The sequence below is a fragment of the Candoia aspera genome, chromosome 1, assembly GCF_035149785.1.
Source record: "Candoia aspera isolate rCanAsp1 chromosome 1, rCanAsp1.hap2, whole genome shotgun sequence".
Lineage (NCBI taxonomy): Eukaryota > Metazoa > Chordata > Lepidosauria > Squamata > Boidae > Candoia > Candoia aspera.
The window spans coordinates 107,360,614-107,385,337 of NC_086153.1; the positions used below are offsets into that span (position 1 = coordinate 107,360,614).

Sequence of the window (24,724 nt, forward strand, 5' to 3'; positions counted from 1 at the left end):
CAGGAAGCTCTGGCGTGGGCTGGTCCATGAAGTCACGAAGAGTCGGAAGCGACTGAACGAATAAACAACAATTAAAAATTATATTTGATATGATTTTCAATTTTTCTTAGTACTTTTACAGAGAAATAGGAATAGTAAATAATATATGCATTATTTTGTAATAATAATAATCTGTCGCATATTATCAAAATTACTAAATGTTAGTATTCTTGCTGTGCTTATAGGTTACAAATAAGATCATTGGTCTGATGTTCAAATTTTGTGCATTTCTTGCCTGTTTTATTAAAAGGCGTGAAAATAAATAATTTCTACTTCATTTTTATTCTTTTTGATTAAAAAAAATCATGGGCCTTAGGCACTGTGTCTGTTGTGATAAATTCAAAATGTAGAGATGAGTAGGAAAATAAGTTTAATTTTTAAATATTTTTTCTGTATATAAGGCTCTTTTATTGATGAACATGTTTTTGGTAACATGGAAACATCATCCTGTACATGTCTGCATGTAATGGAAGTAAGTTCATAAGTTCAGTGAACTTACTGAACTTTCATTGAGTTCAGTGAAGCTGACTCTCAAAGTGAGTGGGCATAGGATTGAAGCTTAAATCATATTTGTAAATTTATTTCATTCAACTATTTTTCCCTCTCCGAAAGACCGTTCAATGTCTTTTAGACAGTGGTGCGGATATTAACAGGCCCAATGTTTCAGGAGCAACTCCCCTCTACTTTGCTTGCAGGTATGGCTTGTTCTGAAGTTTAAACTATTATACAAAATGTATTCTTTGTTAAAATTGTAATCAACAAAATGACAATGTGGATATAATGCTGGCTTAGCCCCCCCTCTGCCATCTGTTCTTAATCAACTTACTCAGCTGTCTTGACCTAACTGCATTCTTGGCCTTAAGAAAGTGTCTTGTGCCAAATTAAAGTAATTGTTCACAGTAGACACATGTAAATAATTCAGTGAGAGTGCTTTCCTCACAGTTGCCTTTGTGTTTGCTTCATTATGTATTTGTATGAAACCAATTATGTAATACTGGTAGTATAATTAAGTTTGTCTGTGATTTACACAGTAACGCAATGACAATAGATGTTTTCTTCCAGCCTCTTCCAGTGAAGGATGTCCTAACCAGTTTTCAGTCAGACCTTCTTAGAATGATGTGGATTATTTATCAAATGTTTTATGGATTGTGGAAGAGAATGGGTGACAGCAAAGCCTGTGTTGATTAGATCTTATCAACTTTCTATATTTTATATAGCCATGGTCAAAGAGACACTGCACAGATTCTTCTGATGAGAGGAGCCAAATATTTGCCAGACAAAAATGGAGTCACTCCACTTGATCTTTGTGTGCAGGTATAAATTGGTTTTAACTTTATATGGACTGCTTAAATGTACTGTCATTGCCATTGTAATCATGTAAATACAGGTGTAATTTTAGATTTTATGGAGGTGCTGATGGATAATGTAAGAATGATTGCTATAGAGATCACCAACATGGTGCCTACAGGACACAGTTCAGATGTCACCTCCAAAAGCATACTAGTAACTGCCAGATGTTCAACTAAAATAATATTAAAAATGGCTGAAATTCCATGAGATATTTTGGACATGTTAGCCATTTATATCTAAGTTTTTCATAGGAAAAGGCCCAAATTCATTGTCATTCTTCCCAGTAATTTGACCTGAATTGGCATTATGAGGTGGGTACTCTATCTTACATTGTGACATTGTGGAAATTATATTTTTCTGGGCCTCGCTATTCCTCTCTGCAAATATACCTTTATTTTAGAATTGGAAAAAAGGAGTTTTTAAGTTTTGAGATGTGAGCTAGAACACTTTCATGGCAATGAGTTCTGCTGAGTTTTTGAAAAAAATGGCCTTGCCTTCCTGGCAATGGGTCTTTTTTAAATTTGCACCTGTGTGTGATCACATCAAATATTTCAGTTATCTTCAGCATTCAAGAAACAGTTTCTGAAGGTATAAAATGTCTGCTTACATAAAAACACTGTTTTCTTTCAGGGTGGTTACGGAGAGACATGTGAAATTCTAATACAGCATCACCCTAGACTTTTTCAAACAATTATTCAGATGACACAAAATGAAGATCTTAGAGAAAACATGGTAAATTCAGTTTTCCTCTTGTGCTGTACTACAGATTGATGTGTAGGTGCTTTCTTTATAAGTAAATGTACTTTTTCTTCTATAACATTCTAAATTAATCATGCTTACAGCCAAATTCTATGTATGTTGACCTGGAATGTCATCACAATGAAATTTATTCTAATGTAGGTGTACATTTTCGTAGTGTTATCCTGATAACCTGTACAAAGTAACCTCCTATAAACTCAGTGGGGTTTATATCAGTATAGCTATGCATGCAATTATACTTTTAGTAGAACAGTTGTCCTGTTCTCAGAACATGTAAAAATAATATGGGGGGGATTGTTCTGATATCATCCAAGAAACCTCCCTTGGATTCTAACAGTTTTACCATCTGGCTGGTTATAAACATCATATTTATGGGAGAGATGCTTGAAGTGTGTCCTTCATGAAACCTTTGGTATTTTGTGATAGAACTGACTGGTGGAATCTAACTCTCTCTAGTTTCAGGCTTGATTTAAACAGGAAAGCTTCGTTGTTTATCTTGATAGATCACTGGGGAAGATCAAGACATATAGTCCTGTTTATCATCATGGTTGTTTTTAATTCCCTTAACCATAATAGGAGTGGGGAACCTTTAGCTCTACAGATATTGCTAACTACAAATTTCAGCAGCCCTAGCCGTATGGCCATTGGTAAGATTTGTTGTAATGTCTTTTGTTGCTAGAATTTTCCTTGCTTTGCTGCTTTAAGTGAGTCTAGAAAACCAACAAGAAAGGAAATCTAAGGTGGCAAATTTAATTAATATTTTTTAAAAAGCTTCATATTTCACAGGTGTCAAACTTTCTATGTTACTCTTATTTCTGAAGTCTGGTGGCTTGTTCTGAATATATTTCCTCCAGAATTATTAATATTATTCACATGGTAACAATTCAGATTCATACTATAAATCTGGTACTAGTCCTTATTAATGGCAGAAATGGTTAGTCTTACCTATGTTAACTAATGGGATAATAAACCTTAATGACTTTTCTTTTTATATCTAGTTGCGCCAAGTCCTAGAACACTTATCTCAGCAGAATGAGAACCAGTACCTTAAAATCTTAACTAGCCTTGCTGAGGTGGCTACTACAAATGGTCATAAATTGCTTAGGTAACATGGTTCTTCCTCCTCCTCCTCCTCCTCTTCCTTTTCCTCCTCCTCCTCCGGGACATTCTGATTGCCATCAGGCTGAACTTACATAGATTTAAAGATAATAGCTAAGCAGTTTGAGTTTCCTGAAGAGACACAATGGTATTGTGTACCAGAGAACAAGGTAAAGCTAAAATAAAGGGTTGGATATGTAAGCTCTTTAGTGATATTTATGTCCATGAGGATAAGCAAACTATGACATCCTGTCCTAACAGCCAGGAACCACGCTGAGACGAGGAGCAGGTCTCTAGTGTTTATTACTGCTACATAACAGGAATCCTAACAAACTGAAGAAGCGTGGGAAAACCCAGACAGATAAACCCCAAAGGCTAAGGCGGGCCCGATCTGTGTCTCTTTGAATGGCTACCTAATTCCTCAGTACTACGCATGCGCTTTACAGCCTGGATGGGAGCCCCCTGCTCGCCATCCTTACTCATGACACATCCACATGTTTGGTTTACAGTTCCACCAATTTTGGAGGATACAAGATATGGATACATAACTAGCATCATTTTCTGCATAGACCTCTTGTCACTTGCAAAGGGAATATGGCATAGCAGTTGATTGGATGGCTTGTATTTATGTATTATTTAAAGTCTCTGCCAAAAAGTGTAGAGAAGATTGGTAAAATAACACATCTGTATTTTGGTGTTTGGATATGGCCAACAAATGTAAATGCCTGTGGAGAATGGGGCCCTTCAGTCTATTTTATGACTATTTATTAAGTCCTGGCATTGCTGCAGTATAATTTTCCTATATATACTTTGTTAAATTAAGCAATTGCATGTGTTTTATTTTAGTTTGTCGAGTAATTATGAGGCACAAATGAAGAGTCTGTTGAGGATAGTGAGGATTTTTTGCCATGTCTTTCGTCTTGGCCCATCCACTCCCAGTAATGGAAATGACATGGGCTACAATGGAAATAAAACTCCGAGAAGTCAAGTGTTCAAGGTCAGAAAAATACTACTACTAGACATTAGTAGAAAAATACATCTTAAAGAGAAGAATTTGATCAAGTATGTGTATGTTAATCCACATGAGAAAAAATTAAATTTGGTTGATACTATTTAAGTTGGGCCTCCTTGATTTTTTTCTCTCCTTGTAATCACCATTACCTGTTTTCTGTTTATGTCTCTAAAGTTCATCCTATTTAAGATGTTAATAAGTTTCTGCAGATTGCTTATCTTTCTTTGATTAGTTTAATTACTTCTACCCAAATTTATCTGGCACAATACTGTGCTTCCGGTTAGAATCCTATATGTTTTATTATTTCTTTGAAAATTCCTGTGTTGTGTGTGAGGCGGTAGATATGTTAGATACGAAGTCTTGGTGCCAAGGCTTAATATTGAGGGTTTCTAGTTCATTATCTCCCTCTTGCACAATAACGACAATCCTCTTCTCATACATATACACGCACTCTTTACCTACCTAAAGGCATGACAACTGTTTCTCCATTGTGTGATGCCCTGACACTTCTTGCAATTAAATAATTATTCCACTTATTTGTGGCTTTGCTGCCTAATAGGTGTTCGATACTTTCTTCCTGAAGTAATGTTTTTTACCCATTTCTTCTGTTATTGTCACATGATTGTGTTATTATATGAATGAAAGAAGAATGCCAGGCTGCTCCTTGTTTCATTTATTTCATAAAGTTATCCAACACACAGTGCACCAGTGTGAAAAAATAATCACTAAATGCAATTCTCCAGAGAGTTCTTGCCACTCTTTCACCTGGGAAACCAGGGAGTGATGGGACCATAGAACGCTCCCAAGACTATGGACCTACTTTTTCAGCAGCAGTGCAGCCCTATCAAGACTATAACCCTCAGAACTGCTAGCTTGCACAGAATATTTGGCTAGGAAAGATCTGAAGAAGGGCACCAAAATGGAAAATGTTGATCCAGCATCATAGAGAACGCATTGCTGGGTTTTAATTCTTCATGGTGATGAAATGTAACATTGTTTGACAAAACTGTTTATTAAATCATCAGTTACAATCCTTTTTAACAGTATAAACCCTCAGTTCTTCCTATACCCTTGGTGGAAGTTGAATTTCAGAGTGCTTGACTTGCCTGAGTCATATATTGGTGGTGTACTGATAATTTAATGGCAAAAATAAACTCTCCTATAAATTACGGATTTTTTTTTTCTCGTCAGTTAAAAAACTGTAGTCTTGCATTGCTATTGTCAAGGTTATTCTTGTAGAGTCTCTACAATAAATAGGAAGTATTTGCATAATATGAGAATATATTGTTTGTTTTTGATATTTTGATATTTGATATATTTCTCATGCCAATACTACATTAATAACTGATATCCTTTTAAGACCCAAAATATTTTGTTACAATAACTGATATCCTTCTAAGACCCATCTTAATGCCTTTTCAGAGTGGTGAAAGCGAAGCTTTAGTTGTCTTATCTTGTTTTCTTAGGGAAATGTATTTAATGTCACTTTCCACATTAATTCCTTATATATGTTTTGAAAAGACTTACAGGCTGAGACAGTAGCTATAGTAAAACACACACACACACACACACACACACACCATGAAATACTGAAACAATTTTCTATAACTAGCTGCTCAGTAACTACTAAGAGCTTCTACACAATTTCTCTGTTAGAGCATTGATTTTTCTAGCTGATTCCCTTAATATTTTCTGGCTGTAAAGCTTGCTGGAGGAGGTAATTGTTGGTCAGCAGTATATTTTATGGGGATTTAAAAGATAAAGGTAAAGGTTTCCCTTGACGTAAAGTCCAGTCGTGTCCGACTCTAGGGGGCGGTGCTCATCTCCGTTTCTAAGCCTTAGAGCCGGCGTTGTCATAGACACTTCCGGGTCATGTGGAAGCATGACGACTCGGAACGCGGTTACCTTCCTGCCGAAGCGGTACCTATTGATCTACTCACATTTGCATGTTTTCGAACTGCTAGGTGAGCAGGAGCTGGGACTAGCAACGGGAGCTCACCCCGCCGCGCGGTTTCGAACCGCCGACCTTCCGATCGGCAGCTCAGCGGTTTAACCCGCAGTGCCACCGCGTCCCTTTATGGGGATTAGAGAGTAAAAATAAAATCTGCCATTTATTTATTTTATAACCCATGTCAATCTTAAGAGACTCTGGATGGGGTATAACCAAGTCCCAAAAATTGCATTAAAACATTATTAAATAATAAATATAAACAATAAAAAACTAACTTATTAAAGGCCCATTTCCTTAACCTAAGGGCCAAATACCTGCTGGAACAGTGCTGCTTTGGCCTGTTTTCAAATTGCCTATAGAAGAGACACCTTCCATACCTGTTTCAGAAAATGGGGGCCACCACCATATAATGGGAGCCACCGGGGCCATGTCCTGTGGACCTTACAAGGTGAAGGGGCCTGCAACAGACCCTGTCTAAATGATGACCAGACTGGCAGATTCGATTTTGGCAAGGATATATGCTAGTGCTACACTGTGAAGGGCTTTAAAGGTCATAACCAGCACTTGGAATTGGGCCCAGAATCCTATTAGCGACCAATTCAGTGCCTTCAACTTAGGCGTTATTCTTACTTGACAGGTTTAATCTATTAAGATTCTAGCTGCTGCTTACTGTGGCATTAATATGAGTGCAAAATAAATTAAATAGAAGGATTTTATTAGGCCTTTTTCATAAAGGCCTTGCAAGCCAATTGATGCAATGTTAACATTCACACATATTTTAATATTTAATTTCTGGTAGTAGTATGGTAGTATCCATCTGCTGATGGCATAATATCTTCAGTAAGATAGATCCCCTTCTATGCAGTTCCCAGATGTGCTCTGAAAGGTTGTGGCAGCCTCCAGATTAGATAAAGGGGTACTTGTACAGAAGAGAGGAGAACACCATTCATGGGTAACTGGATGTAGTCCAAAGTTTTTAAAATAGCCTACTTTGAAATTTAACCTGCCATTCTTTATATGAAACCATAACTGTATGGAAACTATAAAGGAAAAGATAGGCTGTTTTATTTTAGTAATCTGAAACCTGTTGTTCTCCAGATGTGTTGGATTTGATCTTCATGCTAGCTGGATCTGTAGAAGATGAAGTTGATGGGCAGCAGTTTCGGGAAAACTATTTTAGCTGCTTGATGCCAGGAGCTAAACCTTCGGACGTGTACTATAATGCTTCTAGTACAAAGCTGTGCTCTTTCTTCATGTTAATTTAATAATGCTATTTCTTGGCCCCATTCTTCTAATTCTTTTGCATCACTATAATTTATATATAAAATGGTTTGGTTTGGTGGGAGAATCTGTTTTGCACAATCTATGATCCTAACAATATCCTTCTATAGTACAAAATCTGGTTATCTTAAAACATTATAGTCCCATTCCATTATACCATGGTTTTATAGTACAGGGCTTAATTTACTCCTTTGGGGATCACTTCAATCTTTTATTTAGTGGTTATCAGCATAGTACCTATTGAGAACAGAGTAGGACCAACATGTGGCAAAACCATAGTGCCAGCAATCGTGTGTGTGTGTGAGTATGCATTTTAATAAGGTTATTTTCCTTATGGACAGATAGGCCAGAGGAAATGGCTTCCCAGCTTGTTTAATTAAGAAAGAAAGAAAGAAACAAACGAACATTAGAACTAATATTTTCAGTAAATGCATATAATAAGCTATTATACATTCACCTAAAATTTATCCCCTTATCTTATGTTTAATAGCCTCTGGAATTACTCTGGCATTCATTAGGTGAATGGCTAGCCCTAATATCAGCAGAATTAATGAAAGACAAAAGGAACTCTACCAACATCACTTCTATCTTGCTGAAGCCAAAGGGACCCAGTCAGCAAGAAGACAGCATTCCTACACCTACCTTTGAAGTTGCTTCAACTGAGAAGAAAGCACTTTCTGCAGAAACAGAGGAATCTAAAATGTATGAAGTTGGTAGGGCCCAGGAAGCTTATGTGGATTGCCAAGATGTTATTTCTGTGACAGCAAACCGGCTGAGTGCTGTCATTCAAGCATTTTATATGTGTTGCTCTTGTCAAATGCCTCAGGGGTAAGTTTCAGACTTTTTCATTTCCTTCTTCGAGATCATTTTAAACTTTTCCATTGCGTAGAAGTGCTGGTGAGAATGTAACCTGTAGGTTAAATTTGTATAGCGTTTGTTTTGAAACTGGAGCAATTATAACCATAAAGCAAAAATAGGAACTCAAACATATTATTGTGTTTCAAAATAAGAGTTTGGAATGGGAATGAAATCTACTTAGATCTTTGAAAAGCCCTAAGAATGAGTATTCCTAATAAACTGGCATTGTTTCAGTCACAAAGTACTGAAACTATGTCTTCTAATGCCAAATGTATGCTTTCCTTTAAAAAAAATCCAAAAGGTAAAGTATGCTGTAAATTTCAGAACAGTTAATGTTCAAGGTGTGTAGTACCCATACCATATCAGTAAGTTACTTTGCACAGGTTCTTGTAGACCTTTATGGTTTCTTCCTTTCTAATTGGACCACCGGTTCCTAAGAACTTATTCCTATCCCTCATTAGAATGCCATATCTTTTGGACAGAGGGTGTTAGGGTATGGTTGTGAAGAAACACACCCAGTTTGAATTCATGTAAGATGGAGTTGCTGTTTGTCCAGAAACCATCTGACCCTTTGCCAGCATCAACAATAATTTTGAGCAGGGAAGCACTCCCCTAAAACAGCAGGCTTGTGACTTCGGTGTCCTCCTGGACTCACAAATTTTGCTAGGTAGGCGAGGGTAGCCATAACTAGGTGGCCTTTTGCCAGCTTTTGCTGGTGCACAGTTATGGCCCTTCCTGGAACCTGATGCTGTAGCAGGACTCTGGGACAATGTACCTTTAGAGATCCAAATGGCACCCTTCTGAGACTTCTGAGACCCTTTTGGAGCCCAGTTAAAAAGAGTTCTGTAGAGCTTTTAATTGATGCAGAGCTAAGGAGGTCACTCACTGGATGCTGGCTTATAGGGGAGGGGGGCATGTTCTATAAATGGATTTTATGTTTTAGTTTCTTGTAAACTTCTGAGAGTCCTTGAGGAGTTGGTGGTATGCTGTAAATCAATTAATTTTGATATGTTCTGCCCCATCTCAAGTAGGTTGGACCTCATTAATCTCTTCATCAGATCAGCTATTGCTTAATGATAATTTTTCCCCAGCATTGACACCAGGCAAGATATTTAGAGAACCTGGAATCTGAATTTTTTTGTATTGAAACTGCATACCTGAAGAGATTCATTTGGTTCCCACCTTGATGATAATCAAGAAGTCTCTGACAACTTGCCCTTTCTCCCAGGCCTTAGGTTAGATTGGGTGTTGAGCCCTATACAGTTTCATTTATTTGGAGGATTATCTTTTCCAAGCATACAGTACATGGTCTGAGTTTCTTACTGTTTTACTATTTTTTACATTAACTTTTAATATTGCATGCCATCCAGAGTTTTATGGAATTGGGTGGCTTTCGAAAGCCAATAAATAAATAAAGAGTTGTAAACTTTTTTTTTGTTCTTTAGCATATAAATACTGTATTTCACAGAGAACATGAATCTTTGAGGAAAGGATATCAGTGAATAATTTAAACAATTGATTTGATGTATATCAAGTACTTGTTTTTAAAAGTAGTAAAAGCTACCTTTAGTGAAAGGTTAGTTTCGTTTAATAAATAAATCCAAATAAAATAATTAAGCAAATGAAAGGCACATCTAGATAAGAACTTGATTTCTGAGTTCTGCCCTAACCCAAGGAAATGTAGGTTCTTTTTCATTCTCATATTTTGGGAGAAAGCTGAACAAGTTTCTTGCTCAACTTGTTACCAGAGAGGCAAGAGCAGGGCAATACACCTAGTTAAATAGTCAATCTGTGAATACTGAGACGTCTAAAATCTCTATTTCTGTGCTGTGACCAAAGCACATATATAATTAGATACGATTCCAGCAGAATGCTAGAGAATGACCAGAAATAAAATTTAACCAAAAGAGGAATTTACAGGTTCTCATTTATTTATCTGGGAATGCACATGATTGTCAGGAGGCAGGCAGAATAGGAAAATTGTGAAGAATGAGTGCAGATTAATAAGATTCTCTGAACATCATAGCCAGTGGAGTGATGCCGTAGAGATTATACTCATTTACTGTTCCTCCAAACTGCTCTTAGGACCACATGGAGTGAACACTGGGTAGGTTCACATGCCACTAAGACATGGTTGTTTTACCTATATTTTGTGTACACATCATAGTGACTTGGTTCACACACCACAGTGGACCAAGCCAAATGAATTATGGGCAAGTGCAGTATATCAGCTCAGCCTTCATGTTATCACAGCAGCCTTGCATGGTAGGCTGAATTTTAAAATAACGTCTTGTATAAGACGTGTTCAAAGTAGATGGTTAGATTGTTGAAGGTGTTCCAACCTCCCTCTGGAGGTGCTTTTTCACTTCCATCGCTGAGTGCTTTTGTAACTTTTTTTCCCCATCTACATTCTTAAATTTGAGTTTGTGCATATTTTTTAAACTATCTTTTAAAAACATTTATGGGTAAAATGTTTAATATAGAGCAAGTGATCTTAATGAAGCTGCTTCAGAGTAGGGGTTTTTTTTTTGTATTTTGGAAAGAAAACATTGCAATGAATTATTGTTAAACTGTTTGGATTTTTGTTGCAGAATGACATCTCCTCGCTTCATAGAGTTTGTCTGCAAACACGACAATGTTCTTAAATGCTTTGTAAACCGGTACGTCACCAGAAATTCACATGCTTCACAAATTGTGTGTAGCATCAGTAAAAGTAGTTATAGTATCTAGCTGGAATGCTTATCTGATTCTTAAGAAGAGTGTGGAAACATTTTTATTCTTTCAAAACTTTTTAAGAGCTCCCAGAGGGTTGTTAAAAATCATCTCATGAACCACTGTAGATTGGGTAGCAAAGTGGTCACTGTGGACTGCTGTCCCATCTATTCTTGTGCTCATGGAGTAAAGCTTGGGAAGCCAGAAGCTTGTTCTGAGTTCCTGCTGTTTTATGTGGGTGAAACATCTGAGCAATTCTGAGTATTGCTCTGTGGAAATACAGCCAACTCAGAATGTTACAACAGAACTTTTTCAACTGAGCTGTTTAATTTTGGTATGAGGCATATTTCCTATTTCATGCATGCTCCTTCTTAGACTTAAATATTGAAGTTCACTTTAATTGTTCTTGCATTTAAAACAACTAATGTCTGCTTCTGAGTTTGTCCATATTCTACCTGAATCAGTGAACTAAATTTCATTTTACTTGTTTTTCCAGAAATCCCGAAATTATATTTGATCACTTCCATTTCCTTCTTGAATGTCCTGAACTTATGTCCAGATTTATGCACATCATAAAAGCCCAGGTAAATATTCAAATTTTTCAATTAAAATTCCCCTTCCCATCCAAGTTCTGCTGTGAGGCCTCATCTTGGGGAGGGTGCTCCTGGGAGGGATGGATGAAGAATACCATGAGTGTATACCAAGACTGTATATTCCCAGGAGGGTCACCCAAGGCATAAAGGTCATACCAGCTGCCCAGCTAAAGGAAGCAGATGCCTATATTGGGCAGCAGCAATATAGGAAGATGCTGGAGGCAGATGATCACTTTAGTGACCATGGCAAAGGCATCCATTCATACTGTGTGGGAGAAGGCAGTGGTAAGCCACTCCTGTATTTTTACCAAGAAAACCACAATAATAGAAAATATTAAATGATTGGTGATACAGTCCTGGATGATGGGCCCCTCAGGTTGATGGTACTCAACATGCTACTGAGGAAGAGCTGAGGTTCTTTTAGAATACTAATGGTGTTTATGACATCGCTAGGTTAAAGCCTTTGTAATGTCTATTAGCTGATGCAGGAAAAGAAAATCTGAAGCTGCAAAGACAGAATTACAGTGGAAATGTGGAACACAAGAAGCATGAACATGGGAAAGCTTAACCCAATGAAAAATGACATGGCTCTACTACTCACTGACATCTTAGGCATCACCAAATTGAGATGGCCTGGAATTGGACACTTTCAGTCAGAAGAGCCAGGCCTGCAACTAGGGTCTGTGTCACCTGGGGCAAACATGGATTCTGTGCCCATTTTGGCACCCCCCCCCAGTGCAGTGCCCGGGGCACATGCCCTGCTTCCCCTCCTAGTTGCGGTCCTGAGAAGAGCACACTGTTTATTTCTCAGGACATGAAAAAGAAAGAAGGAATGGCATTGCTTTAATAGTTAGGAAAGATTTAGCAAGAACAGGGGACTAAAATTCAATTAATGATGGAATAATATAAATTAGACTTCATGGACAATCCTTTAATATGAAGGTTATCCAAGTTGATACTCTAAATACTGATGCAGGAGAAGAGGAGATTGAGGAGTTTATCAAGTTCAATTTGAAATTGACAGAACATGCAAGCAAGATGTGCTGTTTGTGATGGGAGACTGGAATGCCAAAATTAGAAATATTAATGAGGAAAATGTAGTTGGACTGTATGGCCTAGGAAACCAAAACGAAGCAGGAAAATGACTTATCAATTTCTAACAATCCAGTGATTTCTTAATTGCTAACACAGTGTTCAAACAACCAAAATGATGCCTATATACATGGACATCACCAGATGGAATACACAGAAATAAAATTGATTGTCTTGTTGGTAGAAGGAGGTAGACAATCTTGGTTGTAACAGCAAAGATGTGGTCAGTGGCCAGTTGTGGAATAGATCATGAACTGCTAATGTGCAGGTTCCAAGTTAAGCTAAAGTGGAAGAAGAAAGCCAATCAATTACCATGATATGATTTTGGTATCACTTGATACGATCTTGGTATCTGTTTTCAAGGAGAACATCCCAAGTCACTTTGAAGTTCTGAACTTCATTGATAGGGAAACAGAGGAACTGTGGAATGAATTTAAAGAAGTTGTTAAGGATGAATATGAATATGAAAAGGGACTGCCAGATCTCAAGAAACAGAAGCAAGCAAACTGGATGTCAGAACAAATGGTAGAAATTTCCAAGAAGAGAAGAGAAGCCAAAGCCACAAAAGAAAAAGCTCAGGAAGGAACTTAAAGAATTTCAGAGAGCTATTAGGAGAGACAAGAAGCAGTATTATAACAGCAAAGAATAGGCTTCTGTGTTTTATGTTTTATGAAATTCAAAAAGAAATTAAATGGAGTCTTGCTTGTCTTTGTTTCATTAACAATGTATATGTAGATCTAGTTTTCTGTAGTGCTTTAAATTCTGGAAAACAAGTATCAGTTTTTATGTTTATTTTCTCTGAAACAATTTGAGATTTATGTTAACCAAGTTCACATAAAACACTAATATGTAATATAATTTGATTGTGCATGTTATTTAGTAAATCATGGTTAAACAAACCATCGCTTAATACAATTGCATACGCACTTCTGTAATTCTACACTGCTTTAACACAGATATATTTATAAGCATAGCACAAGTTTGCATTTCTTTTCCTATTTCTTTATGCCATATTTTATTTTCAGTGAAGACCAGGCAATATGCATGCTACTTCTCCAGTGTTTTAAAAGTAATCCCTTAAATTAGTTGAGAAATTGTAACTAATCCAAAGCAAAGAGAGCTTCACAGCTAAGGTGGGTTTGGATATCGGTTTTTCCTAATCTGGCACTATACTGGATTACAATTTCAAGATTTTCTGCTTTTCTTTCCACTTTTAATAACATGCGTGAACAAGTGTTGCATCTTGACTTCATAGAATTCAATTTTGTTTACTATTGATATATATGTAATATTATACCATGCTTAATGGAAAGAAAGAGAAATTCATGCCATGGTAGGTGTGGGAATGGGACACCTAATCCTGCCTGCTGATGCCTAGTAATTTACAAAGTATATAACAGTTGCAGAAATATTTGTAAAACAAATATTATGACTTAATATTTAAGTTATATGCATAGAATCCATCCGTAACTCCTTTGTGGAAGTGAAACTGTTGATAAAATGGATATTCCTTCTTCTTTAGAGGGGATGTTGGCATGTTTAATTCACTTCAGATAAAATCTTTACGCTCTGATATAGGTGGTCCTTGCTTAACAACCACTCATTCAGTGACTGTTCAAACTTATGACAGTGCTAAATGAGTGGTGGTTATGACCGGTCCTTGAAGTTCTGGCCGTCACAGTGTCCCTGTGGTCACATGATCGCGATCTGGGTGCTTGGCAACTGGCTTGCAATTACAATGTGGCAGTGTCCTGCAGTCATGTGATCGCCATTTGCGACCTTCATTACCAGCTTCTGACAAGCCAGCAGAAGGTTGCAAATGGCAACCATGTGACATTGTGCTTAACAGTGTTGTGGGATTTGCTTAATGATGGTAACCAGGACTGCTGCCACTAAATGGTGTGGTCACATGACATCATGCTTTATGACTGCATCACTTAGTGATGGAAATTCTGGTCCCAGTTGCCATAGTTAACTGAGGACTATCTGTATTTCTTCATGAGCGTTAGGATATTGACCACAGTAAGTTAGACTTATTTTTTTCCACATGACAAAGGATGACTTGCCACCTAGGTAAAGATTTTAAGCAGGAGAGGGACAATCTATATTCCCAAGACTGGGAATTGCCCCCCAGATCCTATTTTGCAGCCTTTGGAATCCCTCTGATTGGGATTGTGGAAAACTGAAGTGAGAAACTAGTTAAAAATGTGCCGTAAATTCTAAAATGGTCATATAGAGGGAAAGAACCAAGAACCTGCTCAAAGGCCTCCTTCCTAAACCAAGCACGGCTATTTGTATGATGGGGCCTCATCCACTTTGCAGCCAGATGCTAATTGTAGCCCTTGGCCGCTGAAAAGTTGCCTGCTGTTTAATCAGTGCAATGAATGGACAGAACCATTTTGCTAATTCTCTATGTCCAAGGTAGCTTTGGGCTTTTGTATCATAAACAGCATTATGCATTATGAAATACACCCTTCCAAATGGTGGTAGTCCTTCAAAGCATTTTGTAATATGCTATTAGAATCTCTTCTTCTAAGAAACAAACATTTAACTGAGTTTTTGAATGGAGTTCTGTGGATCCCATCTTCTGTGTCTTAGTGTTCCTACTTCTGATTCTACCCTGCCTCATAAATGAAACATTTGTTCTTGCCTATTCTCCTTAGCCTTTTAAAGATCGCTGTGAATGGTTTTATGAGCACTTGCATTCTGGACAGCCAGACTCCGACATGGTTCATAGGCCCGTCAGTGAAAGTGACATTCTGTTGGTTCACAGAGGTAGGGAACTTCAAGTGATTCATATTCTTTATATGAAATGTTTCTGTACTGAACAAAAGTGAGAAATTAATTGTTTTTCATATTTAGATTCTATTTTTAGGAGCAGCTGTGAAGTTGTATCTAAAGCAAATTGTGTAAAGTTGAAGCAAGGGATTGCTGTACGTTTCCATGGTGAAGAGGGCATGGTGAGTAACATTATATATTGAATAATGTGTAAGATACAGTTTTCAGGAGCATAGTTTCTTGAGGATAGAAGTTGTTCAAAGATTGTTATAAAATTTGTGCTTAAGTGGAGAAGAAAAGCCTCCTTGGCTATTGAAATGTGTTGAAGCAGATATTGCAAAACAAAGATGTTTCTGAAAGCAAAGACTAATAATAGAATTATGTGCCACTTCTGACCTCTTACTAGTGTTTCTTTTCAAAGAGTCGTATCTGGTGCTAGTGCTTGTTTCTTATTCCAAAGCACTGGGTAGAAAGAATGTTAATCAAGTTTGAGCCATAACTTCTTAAGAGGGCTCAGGAGTTCATGGCCTCCGTGGCAGCCATAAACCTGTCCCAAGTCATTGAAGATCCAGTACATACTGGCAAATCCACTTTAGATCTATTTTTTGTCTTGAGGTAGTTGCGATGTGATTTGGCTTTGGAGGGCATTGCTAACAATCCATCGCCATGGACAGATCATTCTCTGCCCTGTGGCTCAAGGGTGTCACACACATACAAACACACTCCATGGGGAGATGGGGCCTGTTTGATTGGCCCTGAGGGGTTCCAGAGGGAGCCTGGAGTCTTCCCTGAGGATCTGGTAGGCAGTTTGGCCAAGGCCTTAGTCACAGCCTGAAGTGGGCAGATGGCAGGGGCCTTGGACCGCATTGCCCCTATGCAGCCTCTCCTTGTGCACCAATCCTGGGGAACACTTTGATTTACTAAGGAGCTCAGGATGATGATGTGCCAGACGAGATGCCTGGAGTGCTGCCGGGAGAAGGCAAAGAGCAAATCTGATTGAACATGGGTAAGAGCTTACATTTGGGATTACCTTGTGGTGATATGGGTGACAAAATATCAATATTTCTCTGCCCTTACTGCTTCTGCCAGTAGTTGCTAGGTGGCTATTTTTAAGGTAATCTGGTTCCTGCTGGGCCACGGGAACATCTGCTGGGCCACTTTGAAGAACATTCTGTCTGGTGGATAAAGTCACTCAGATGCGCTTGGAGTTGGATTTCAACTGGTCAAGTCCAGTTGAGGTGCCTGGGGCATGGTCTTGTGGAGTTATCTAGGATGAATTTGAATCTGTGACTCTTGGTGAGGTATACAGGGTCTTCCAAACTGTGAGTTCGGCCACCTGCTTATTAGACTCAGGTCCTTAACCCTGGGTTGTCAAGACGGGTTTGGGAGTGGGGGGCACCATGTTACAATCATCCTCCTTTCTCAGTGGCTGGTTTCAGTTAGTGCTGACAGGGGGAAAATTGCACCATTGGTCCCTCATCTGTGGTGTGCCTCAAGGCTTGATGCTCTTCTCCCTCTGCATCTATATGAAACTGTTGAGAGAAGTTATCTGCCAGTCTGGAGTCCAGTATTATTAATATGCAGATGATATCCCGTTGAACATCTCAACCAATGCCATCTATCAGGAGCCAGGAAGTACACCTTCTATATTGTGGTGCCTGCCCTCTGGAATGACATCCTTGCAGAGAGCCATATAGCTCCAACCCTAATGATGTTCTGGAAGTCTTTAAAAACTTGGGTGTAAGTCGTTCTGGAGTTGTGCAGCCTCTAAATCTAATAATACTAATGAAGAAGGATTACCTAGCTTTTAATGAGGTTGTTATACAAGTTAAAATTCATTTTATACTGATAACAAACACCTTGGCACATTTCAGAATAGGCATATGTAATATTATATTTGTTTTTGCCTCTAGGGTCAAGGTGTGGTACGTGAATGGTTTGATATCCTTTCCAATGAGATTGTTAACCCAGACTATGCCCTTTTTACTCAGTCAGCTGATGGTATGTTGGTGTCTCTCTTTAGGTTACAATACTTTTAGTGTTCATCTAAAATAATGAATTGGATCTCTCCCCAGAAATGTGTTTTTGCTGTAATATTTTTTCTAGAAGTACAAGATCTGATCCTGATGCTAAAGAAAAGGTTTAAATGCACTCTAGTGGCCAGTTCTATAATTTTTAACTATTGATGAATAGAACTGGATTTTTAGCTTTCTGCCATTTTTTTCACACACCAAAAATGGCTGCTTTCAGGCCTTTGGTTTCAGAATCTAGTTGCCAGACTACTAGCCCAAACTTTAGTTTAACCCTTAACATTTCTTGGGTGGTCTCTCCTTAGTGTGAAGGTATTGACAAAATCAGATGTGATTTTTGTATAAAAAGTCTCAGAATATTGTATTTTCTAAATGAATAATTCCCCTTTTCCAATCTTGGATTTTAGTAATTTTGAAGGTGAAGGCAGCCAAGCTACAGTTACTTTTGCTACTATTAGGATGCTGAAATGGGGCAATCATAATTTGTATAGTGACAAATTAAATTAGAAAATCGACAAATTCTGTGATGCCTTAAAAATTTGAATTTTCAGTTTCTGTCTATGGAATGCACTGAGGATGTAGGTTTTCATCCTATTATAGATATAAATTAACTATGTCAGAATGTTTATCAACATTGATTTGTGAATTCTTCCTAGTTACTTTATATATATTTAGTCATCCACTGTGAGATACTTTTTTGTATCCCATTTACCTATAACCTTTTTAACTAGCATGAAAAGAATGTATAATATGTTTTATTAATCTGTTTCTATTGCTACAACTGGGATGATTAGAAATCCAGTGAGTGAAAATCAATTTTTATTTGAAATCAGGATTGTATATCTGAAATATATTTGTTTCCTTCTTTGTTACATTTTTTCCTCATGGCAACATAGTTTTTTATCACTTCATTTTGTACTTTATACTGAATCTCAAAAACCAAATCGAAAGTTTGTATTCTAAAATGACTGATATTTTAAAAGCCATAAATTGAACTATATATATACATTTTTTTAAAGGAACAACTTTCCAGCCCAATAGCAACTCTTCTGTGAATCCTGATCACTTGAACTATTTTAGATTTGCTGGACAAATCTTGGGTTTAGCTCTTAATCACAGACAACTAGTCAACATTTACTTCACAAGATCATTTTACAAGCATATTCTTGGTATGATTCTATTAATATGTTAACGATTTTGTTGAGATGTCTAGTAGATAATACAGCTCCCTAAAAGTGAATTGCATCATGTTATTTAAGCCTCTTCCACACTCTCTTACTGTGCTTAATGAGAGCTGCAGCATTGTTACAAAAGTGACAATACTTTATTTATTTATTTAAAAAAGCTTTAGGCTTGCAGTGTAACTATAATGGTAGCTAAGCATCTGATGATACCAATTAGCATTAGTATAGTGCTTTTACAAACATTTTTCATGTAAAAATATTATGTGGCTATTATAGCAGCTGAGCTAGTTAGCTAACATCACTCATTTATTTCAAATGGGTTTGGAAGCTGAAAGTGACAGGCTAGCTATAAAAGTCCCCCACCCTTAGTGAATGGGTTAGGGAGGATTGGCAGGAGGTGTTTTCCTGTGTTCTTGCTCTTCACCAGGGCAGTAGCATGCATAGAGAGAGAGAGATAGTTTAGCTGTAGTTGTCAACCAGTTACAATCATTTCGTGGTAGCAGAGCAGCTTGTAATAAATCAGTTTCCTGAAGGTAATCTGTGTTTTACGCAGCCATAACAATTTCCTTTCTTCTTTCACCATGCGTTATTTCAGAAAGTCTGTAGAGGGCAGACGTATACCATGAATGAAAACATTCCGGCAAAGCAGGTCCTAGGTGAACTGAGTTTTGTTTGCATTGTCTCCAAGGTATTCCTGTAAACTATCAGGATGTGGCATCTATTGATCCAGAGTATGCAAAGAATTTGCAGTGGATTCTAGATAATGATATCAATGACTTGGGGTTAGAGCTGACCTTCTCTGTGGAAACGGATGTATTTGGAGCAATGGAAGAAGTGCCTTTGAAGCCTGGTGGTGCAAGCATAATTGTCACACAGGAAAACAAAGTGAGTCATTTGCGATTATGTTTGTCTGTGGTGATTCTGAAAGGTAGCCCCTCCAACTGGCAAACTAACTGCAAAACAGGGTCTGTGTAGCAATTTCCATTGCTGGTTTGTTTAGGCTTCCTTTGAAAAACATGAAAACAAAAATAAATAGCACCCAGAGTTTCTGACCATTCCACCGGTGAATACTCCAGCCTTCTTTTGCTGGTCAGCCACAAGTATTATTCTTGCATGTCAGAGGACTGAACATGGCATGAATTGTCCAAGATGAAGCAATGGAGGAACTGAGTTCAAGTCAAAATTTTGTGCTCTGATATGTAGACTTGTTGAATAAGAGCACTGAACCAAAGCCATTTGAACATGATTCCTGTAATGGAGTAAGTATTTGCTGTTACATTAAATGAAACTGTAAATAACAGCTTAAAATCTGAAGAGATACGAGATCATAAATATTCAATGAAAAGGAATTACAGAATGATTCATATTCTTCCCTCCTTCCTACTAAAAGGAAAACGACCACATGGTTTTTGTGCTGTTTAAGCAAGACAAATCCACCTCTTTGTCTATGTTTATTTCCATAAGAAGGCCAACTGAGACATTTTGCACAATGTAATATGTTGTTGACAGTTCATAAATATATATTCCAATGTTGCTGCTCTGTTTATCAAGTCTTACTAGCCATTTCTGTAATGGGGAGCCAAAAGAGTTTTGCACTCTTGCTTATACCAACCAGAGCTTGTTCAGGTGATCTGTTACCCTGAGTGCTAACCCTCTGAGCACTCCAGGTAACTTCCAATCTTATCTCTCCTCTGATGTCACTGTAATAGCATGTCCAGAGAGAGACCCCAGCTTATATGCAAGGTAAATACAGCTGTACATGTAAAATATATTGATCTTGTGGATAGGAAGAGTATTCTTCTGGTTGACTTCTGGTGACTTAACTGCTGGTGACTTCATGGATACATCTGTGTAATTTTCTTAACAGCATTAAGCAGATTTAAAAGCAGATTTGCCATTGCTTTCTTCTGGGACTGTTTTCAACTTCCCAGTCTAGCCTACATCTTTGGGGTTTCCTGATAACTTCCCATTCAGGTGTGAACCAAACTTTTCTTCTTTTGAGATCTGCCGAGACTGGTCCAATAATGGTGCCTAAATGGACCTCAAGTGTGTAAAATAACTTTCAAGGCGAATGACAGTGTACCCAGTAGTGATGTCCGTATGTACTAAATGTAGATGTACTTCCAGATAAGTGGGGTTACAGTTTCCGATTAGGGTATTTCTTTATTTCTGTATTACTTATATATTCTGGCACAATCAATTTGGCTTTCAGCAGCTATTACTAGTGCATTGTGATAGTGAATCAGAAATAAGAAGCAACCATGGCTAGCAGTTAATATTGGGGACCATACAGAGTCTATTTGATACATCAGGCATACTCAGGCAAAAGTTCTGAAGGGGCAGAGTGACTGGCCAAAAGTCACCCAGCTGGCTTCGTGCCTAAGGCAGGACTAGAGCTGACGGTCTCCCGTTTTCTAGCCTGATGCCTTACCACTACACCAAACTGGATGTCTTTAGTGTAGTAGAAATAATTACAAAATTATTAGCAGAGGTCATCTGGTGTCCACTTTAGAAAGTGAGGTTTGAGGTATCCTCAGTACTTTGGTTCTGGCATTCAAGATCAAGTATTCTGGCAAGTGCATAAAGTAATGCTATCTGCACTGATTTCAGCAGCGAGGGCATTGCTCAAAAACTTATTCCATTCCATGGATCATACTCCATTTTCATAGAAATTTATCAAATATACTTCATATACGTCTCTTCCTATCTACATTTATTACAGTTGCCACAATCCCATTGTATTTCTAGCAGCAAGGTGCATATAATACCATCTGAATTCAGTGGGTCAAAATTAGAATGAGTTTTGCTTAGATTAGGCCCACGTAATGATGTGGAACAAGTTAATAATAACTAATTTAAACCCCTGTAGAATTCATGAGTCTATGATTGACTAATCTGGTCCCAAGCTTTCTCTTCATGAGTAAAAGGTATAGTAAAACAGACATTTTATTTTTATTTCATTAATGATGTATAGGAAATGTATGGTTTTGAATAGTGTAGATGGGGAAATGTTAAAGATAATTAGCACTATTATATTTCTATAAGCTTTTGGGATAATGTACTTTGCACTACTATGAAGTATTTGCAAAGGATCTTTCACTGTCTGCTGTTTTTAAACACCCTTTTCCATTTTGTCTTTCATGTATATACTGCATTATGGTAGAATAATCAACTGTCATGTTAGTTGGTGACCACTTGGTGTCACTTTATTTTTATTTCCTCACTTTTAGCACTTTCCTAATGTCACAAGCATTTATTATTTGTGCATTTTGTAAGTTGATCTTGATCACTGTGGGTGACTTATGGGAGCTAGTTCGATATTCTGCATGTTATGCATGGCAGTATAGGTCCAGGTCATTGAAGAACTGTGTTGGAATAGGCATATGGGAGAATAAGCATATCCTGAGGGTGCATCTGATTGTTTATGTGAAGGTTTGTGAGATGTAATAAAAGAAAGCATCAGCCACAACTAAAATTCAAAGTTGTCTTTATATTCTACAGGTTTCGCTTATTTGTAATTGCTAGAGTATGCAAAAAACTGGAATTCTACATTGAAAGATGAGTAGACATTTCTTTATTCCTGCATACTTTCATTAAACTACAGATTTGAAAAGAAAAATCACTTCTTCCTTATCACATGTCTCCTTACTTTCCTCTCCTTATTTGTTTAAGGCTTATAGTCAAGGACAAGTTATTGAAGGAACCTTGAAATATCTCTGGTGCCAGTTTGATTCTGAGGGAAATGTTACTTGATGATTTATGTGGTTAGAGTGATACAATTTTCAAACATTTCCATTGCAATACACAACTATAAATAGCTGTTTTCCCTGTAAAATGGCGACATCTGTGTAGAGATGCTCCATTTTCTTTGACATTTTTTTCAGTATTGTAGCTGTTGCCTCATGAGGGAGAGCCAGCTCTTTTCACCATTGTTGAAACACCTCAAATCATATTGACAAAAAGCTAGAGCAAGTAGATGAATTTTGTGTATTTGGTAGAATATTTACTAAAAATGGGGAAACTGTTGGAGAACTTTTAAGATGTGCAAATGTTGGTAGAAAGTTGTGGGTAGTGTGTGATGTCTTGAAAGGGATGAATGTTTGCTGAAAGGAGCAAAAAATGACAGTATATAAGTACTTGGTTCGGCTTCCTTTGGAAGTGAGAGTTGGGTATATAGGGAGAAACATAAAAGTAAGTTGCCATCTGAATTGCTTCCTTAAGATGTGTGTTTGTAAAACAAGAAGAGAGAGGGCAAGAATATATGATTGCTGAGTGAATCTGGCCTGAATACCAAAGAAATGAGTGACCTGAAGGGATGATTTAGATGGTTTGATCATATAGAGAGAATGAATGAGAATCAAATTGTGAGGAGGAGGAGGAGGAGGAACAAGAGTGAATGGGTGGAGAAGAAGGGGAGACAGAGGAAGTTGCCATTGGGTGAAGTTGATGACAACCTGGAAAAGAGGAGGGTAAAAAGTTTTTACATGATTTCACACACGCAGTATGGTTTTTCTGAATTAACTTGGGATTCAAGTACATTAGATTTGAAACCCAAGTTAAATCCTTCCATTTCATGGCATCTCCATGTAATGAAACTGAAATAAATAATGCTTTGTGAGCAATTAAGTATTTTGAGCAGTGCAGAAAGCTGTACTTCTTCTCCAAGATGGGGAGGAATGTGGGGGACACAGTAGTTTCTTATGAACTCTTCAGTGAAAGGGCTTTGGAGGAAAAATGGTGAATCCTTTGCTTGGAAATATAATCTAATTCTGGAGAGGATCAAAATGTATTGGCACATAATGCTTTTTTTAAATTAGATTTTTAAATAGACTACCATTCAGATCCCCATATCTAATTTTCCAAAATTTGTCAGGCTTCTTATGGGTTACTACCCATATAGGGTCTGCAGATTTCATAGATTGTCTACCCAAAATAGAGGAAAATAATGAAACTTATTTTATCCCATTCCCAAATCAGTGCTATTGCAAAAAACACATTATCCGTGTGCACCCTCAGATGGTGCCACAGTATTCCCTAATTCTGAGTTCACATTATTTTTTTAGCCTTGAGTAAAATTTAAAGGTGACTTGTGGCGATAAATTTGTTCTTGTGCTAATGCCTACATATCCTATCTGCCAGAAAAAAAGGGGAATCGATTGCAATTGTAGAAGTTAATTATGGAGATTTACTTTTAGAGTTTAGACTGCAGAAGCAGAGGCTCCTATCTTCTCCTTCTAGTACAACCCAGTTGCATATGCTGAATGTATTGAAAAGGCCATCTTGAACATATGAATGTAATTTTTCTTAATTCTTTTATTTCTTCCATTTCTTTCCGTTTTGTTGAGAACTTGAATAATAAGTTCTGGACAATAGCTTTTTTATACATAGGTTATTCTGTAAAGCCACATATTCTGATTATACAATAGAAATAACAATGTTATCATTTTGTGTGGGTAGCAAGTGTTTTCGGCACAAGAGCATATTTAAAAGCACAGTGAAACTCTTCCATGTAGTATAATTCTGCTTACTGCTGCTAATCCTATTTGATTTCACTGGCAGCAGAAAAGAGCTTTGCAGATGGAATGAGCGTATACATTCATTGGATGTAGATGATTGTTCTGCTCATATCAGAGGAGAGTTAGGTGTTGATTTTTGAAAAAAATCTGGTTTAGCCTTCTCTGAGATGAGAGTTATGTGTCTACCAGGCAACTATGAAGAGCAAGATGAACGGAGCAAGACTGAAGTTTGAGTTTTTGTAGAATCAAGGTCAGGGAATATTTGCTTACCTGGCCAGATAAATTGCACTTAAGGTGCGGAAGGATGCCTTTATGTGTTATTTTCTGGAGAATGTGTGAGGTGTCAAATGACTGAAGGAGTGAAAGTGTTGTTCCTGACTTCAAAAAGGGGGACAAGAAGGATCTAGTAAACTGTACATCAGTCAGGAAAGTTTCTAGAGAACATAATAAAATGACAACTCTGTAAACACC

At 37.5% G+C, this 24,724-nt stretch overlaps 1 protein-coding gene across 2 annotated transcripts in view; it reads left to right on the plus strand.

Moving 5' to 3' along the window:
* HACE1 (HECT domain and ankyrin repeat containing E3 ubiquitin protein ligase 1) overlaps nt 1-24,724 on the plus strand; it is a 60,186-nt gene that overhangs the window by 18,755 nt on the left and 16,707 nt on the right. Inside the window, exons 7-20 of one of the 2 annotated variants that reach the window (XM_063311681.1) lie at nt 652-734; nt 1,257-1,353; nt 2,020-2,121; nt 3,147-3,253; nt 4,093-4,243; nt 7,981-8,318; nt 10,940-11,008; nt 11,557-11,644; nt 15,409-15,520; nt 15,608-15,705; nt 17,437-17,524; nt 18,573-18,722; nt 19,426-19,622; nt 22,239-23,322. In XM_063311681.1, coding sequence (XP_063167751.1) covers nt 652-734; nt 1,257-1,353; nt 2,020-2,121; nt 3,147-3,253; nt 4,093-4,243; nt 7,981-8,318; nt 10,940-11,008; nt 11,557-11,644; nt 15,409-15,520; nt 15,608-15,705; nt 17,437-17,524; nt 18,573-18,722; nt 19,426-19,622; nt 22,239-22,262 — 1,704 coding nt within the window. In that variant the 3' untranslated portion in view covers nt 22,263-23,322. Of the gene's footprint in view, nt 1-651; nt 735-1,256; nt 1,354-2,019; nt 2,122-3,146; nt 3,254-4,092; nt 4,244-7,980; nt 8,319-10,939; nt 11,009-11,556; nt 11,645-15,408; nt 15,521-15,607; nt 15,706-17,436; nt 17,525-18,572; nt 18,723-19,425; nt 19,623-22,238; nt 23,323-24,724 lie in introns of those variants that run through there. The other variant, XM_063311674.1, reaches the window with a different exon arrangement.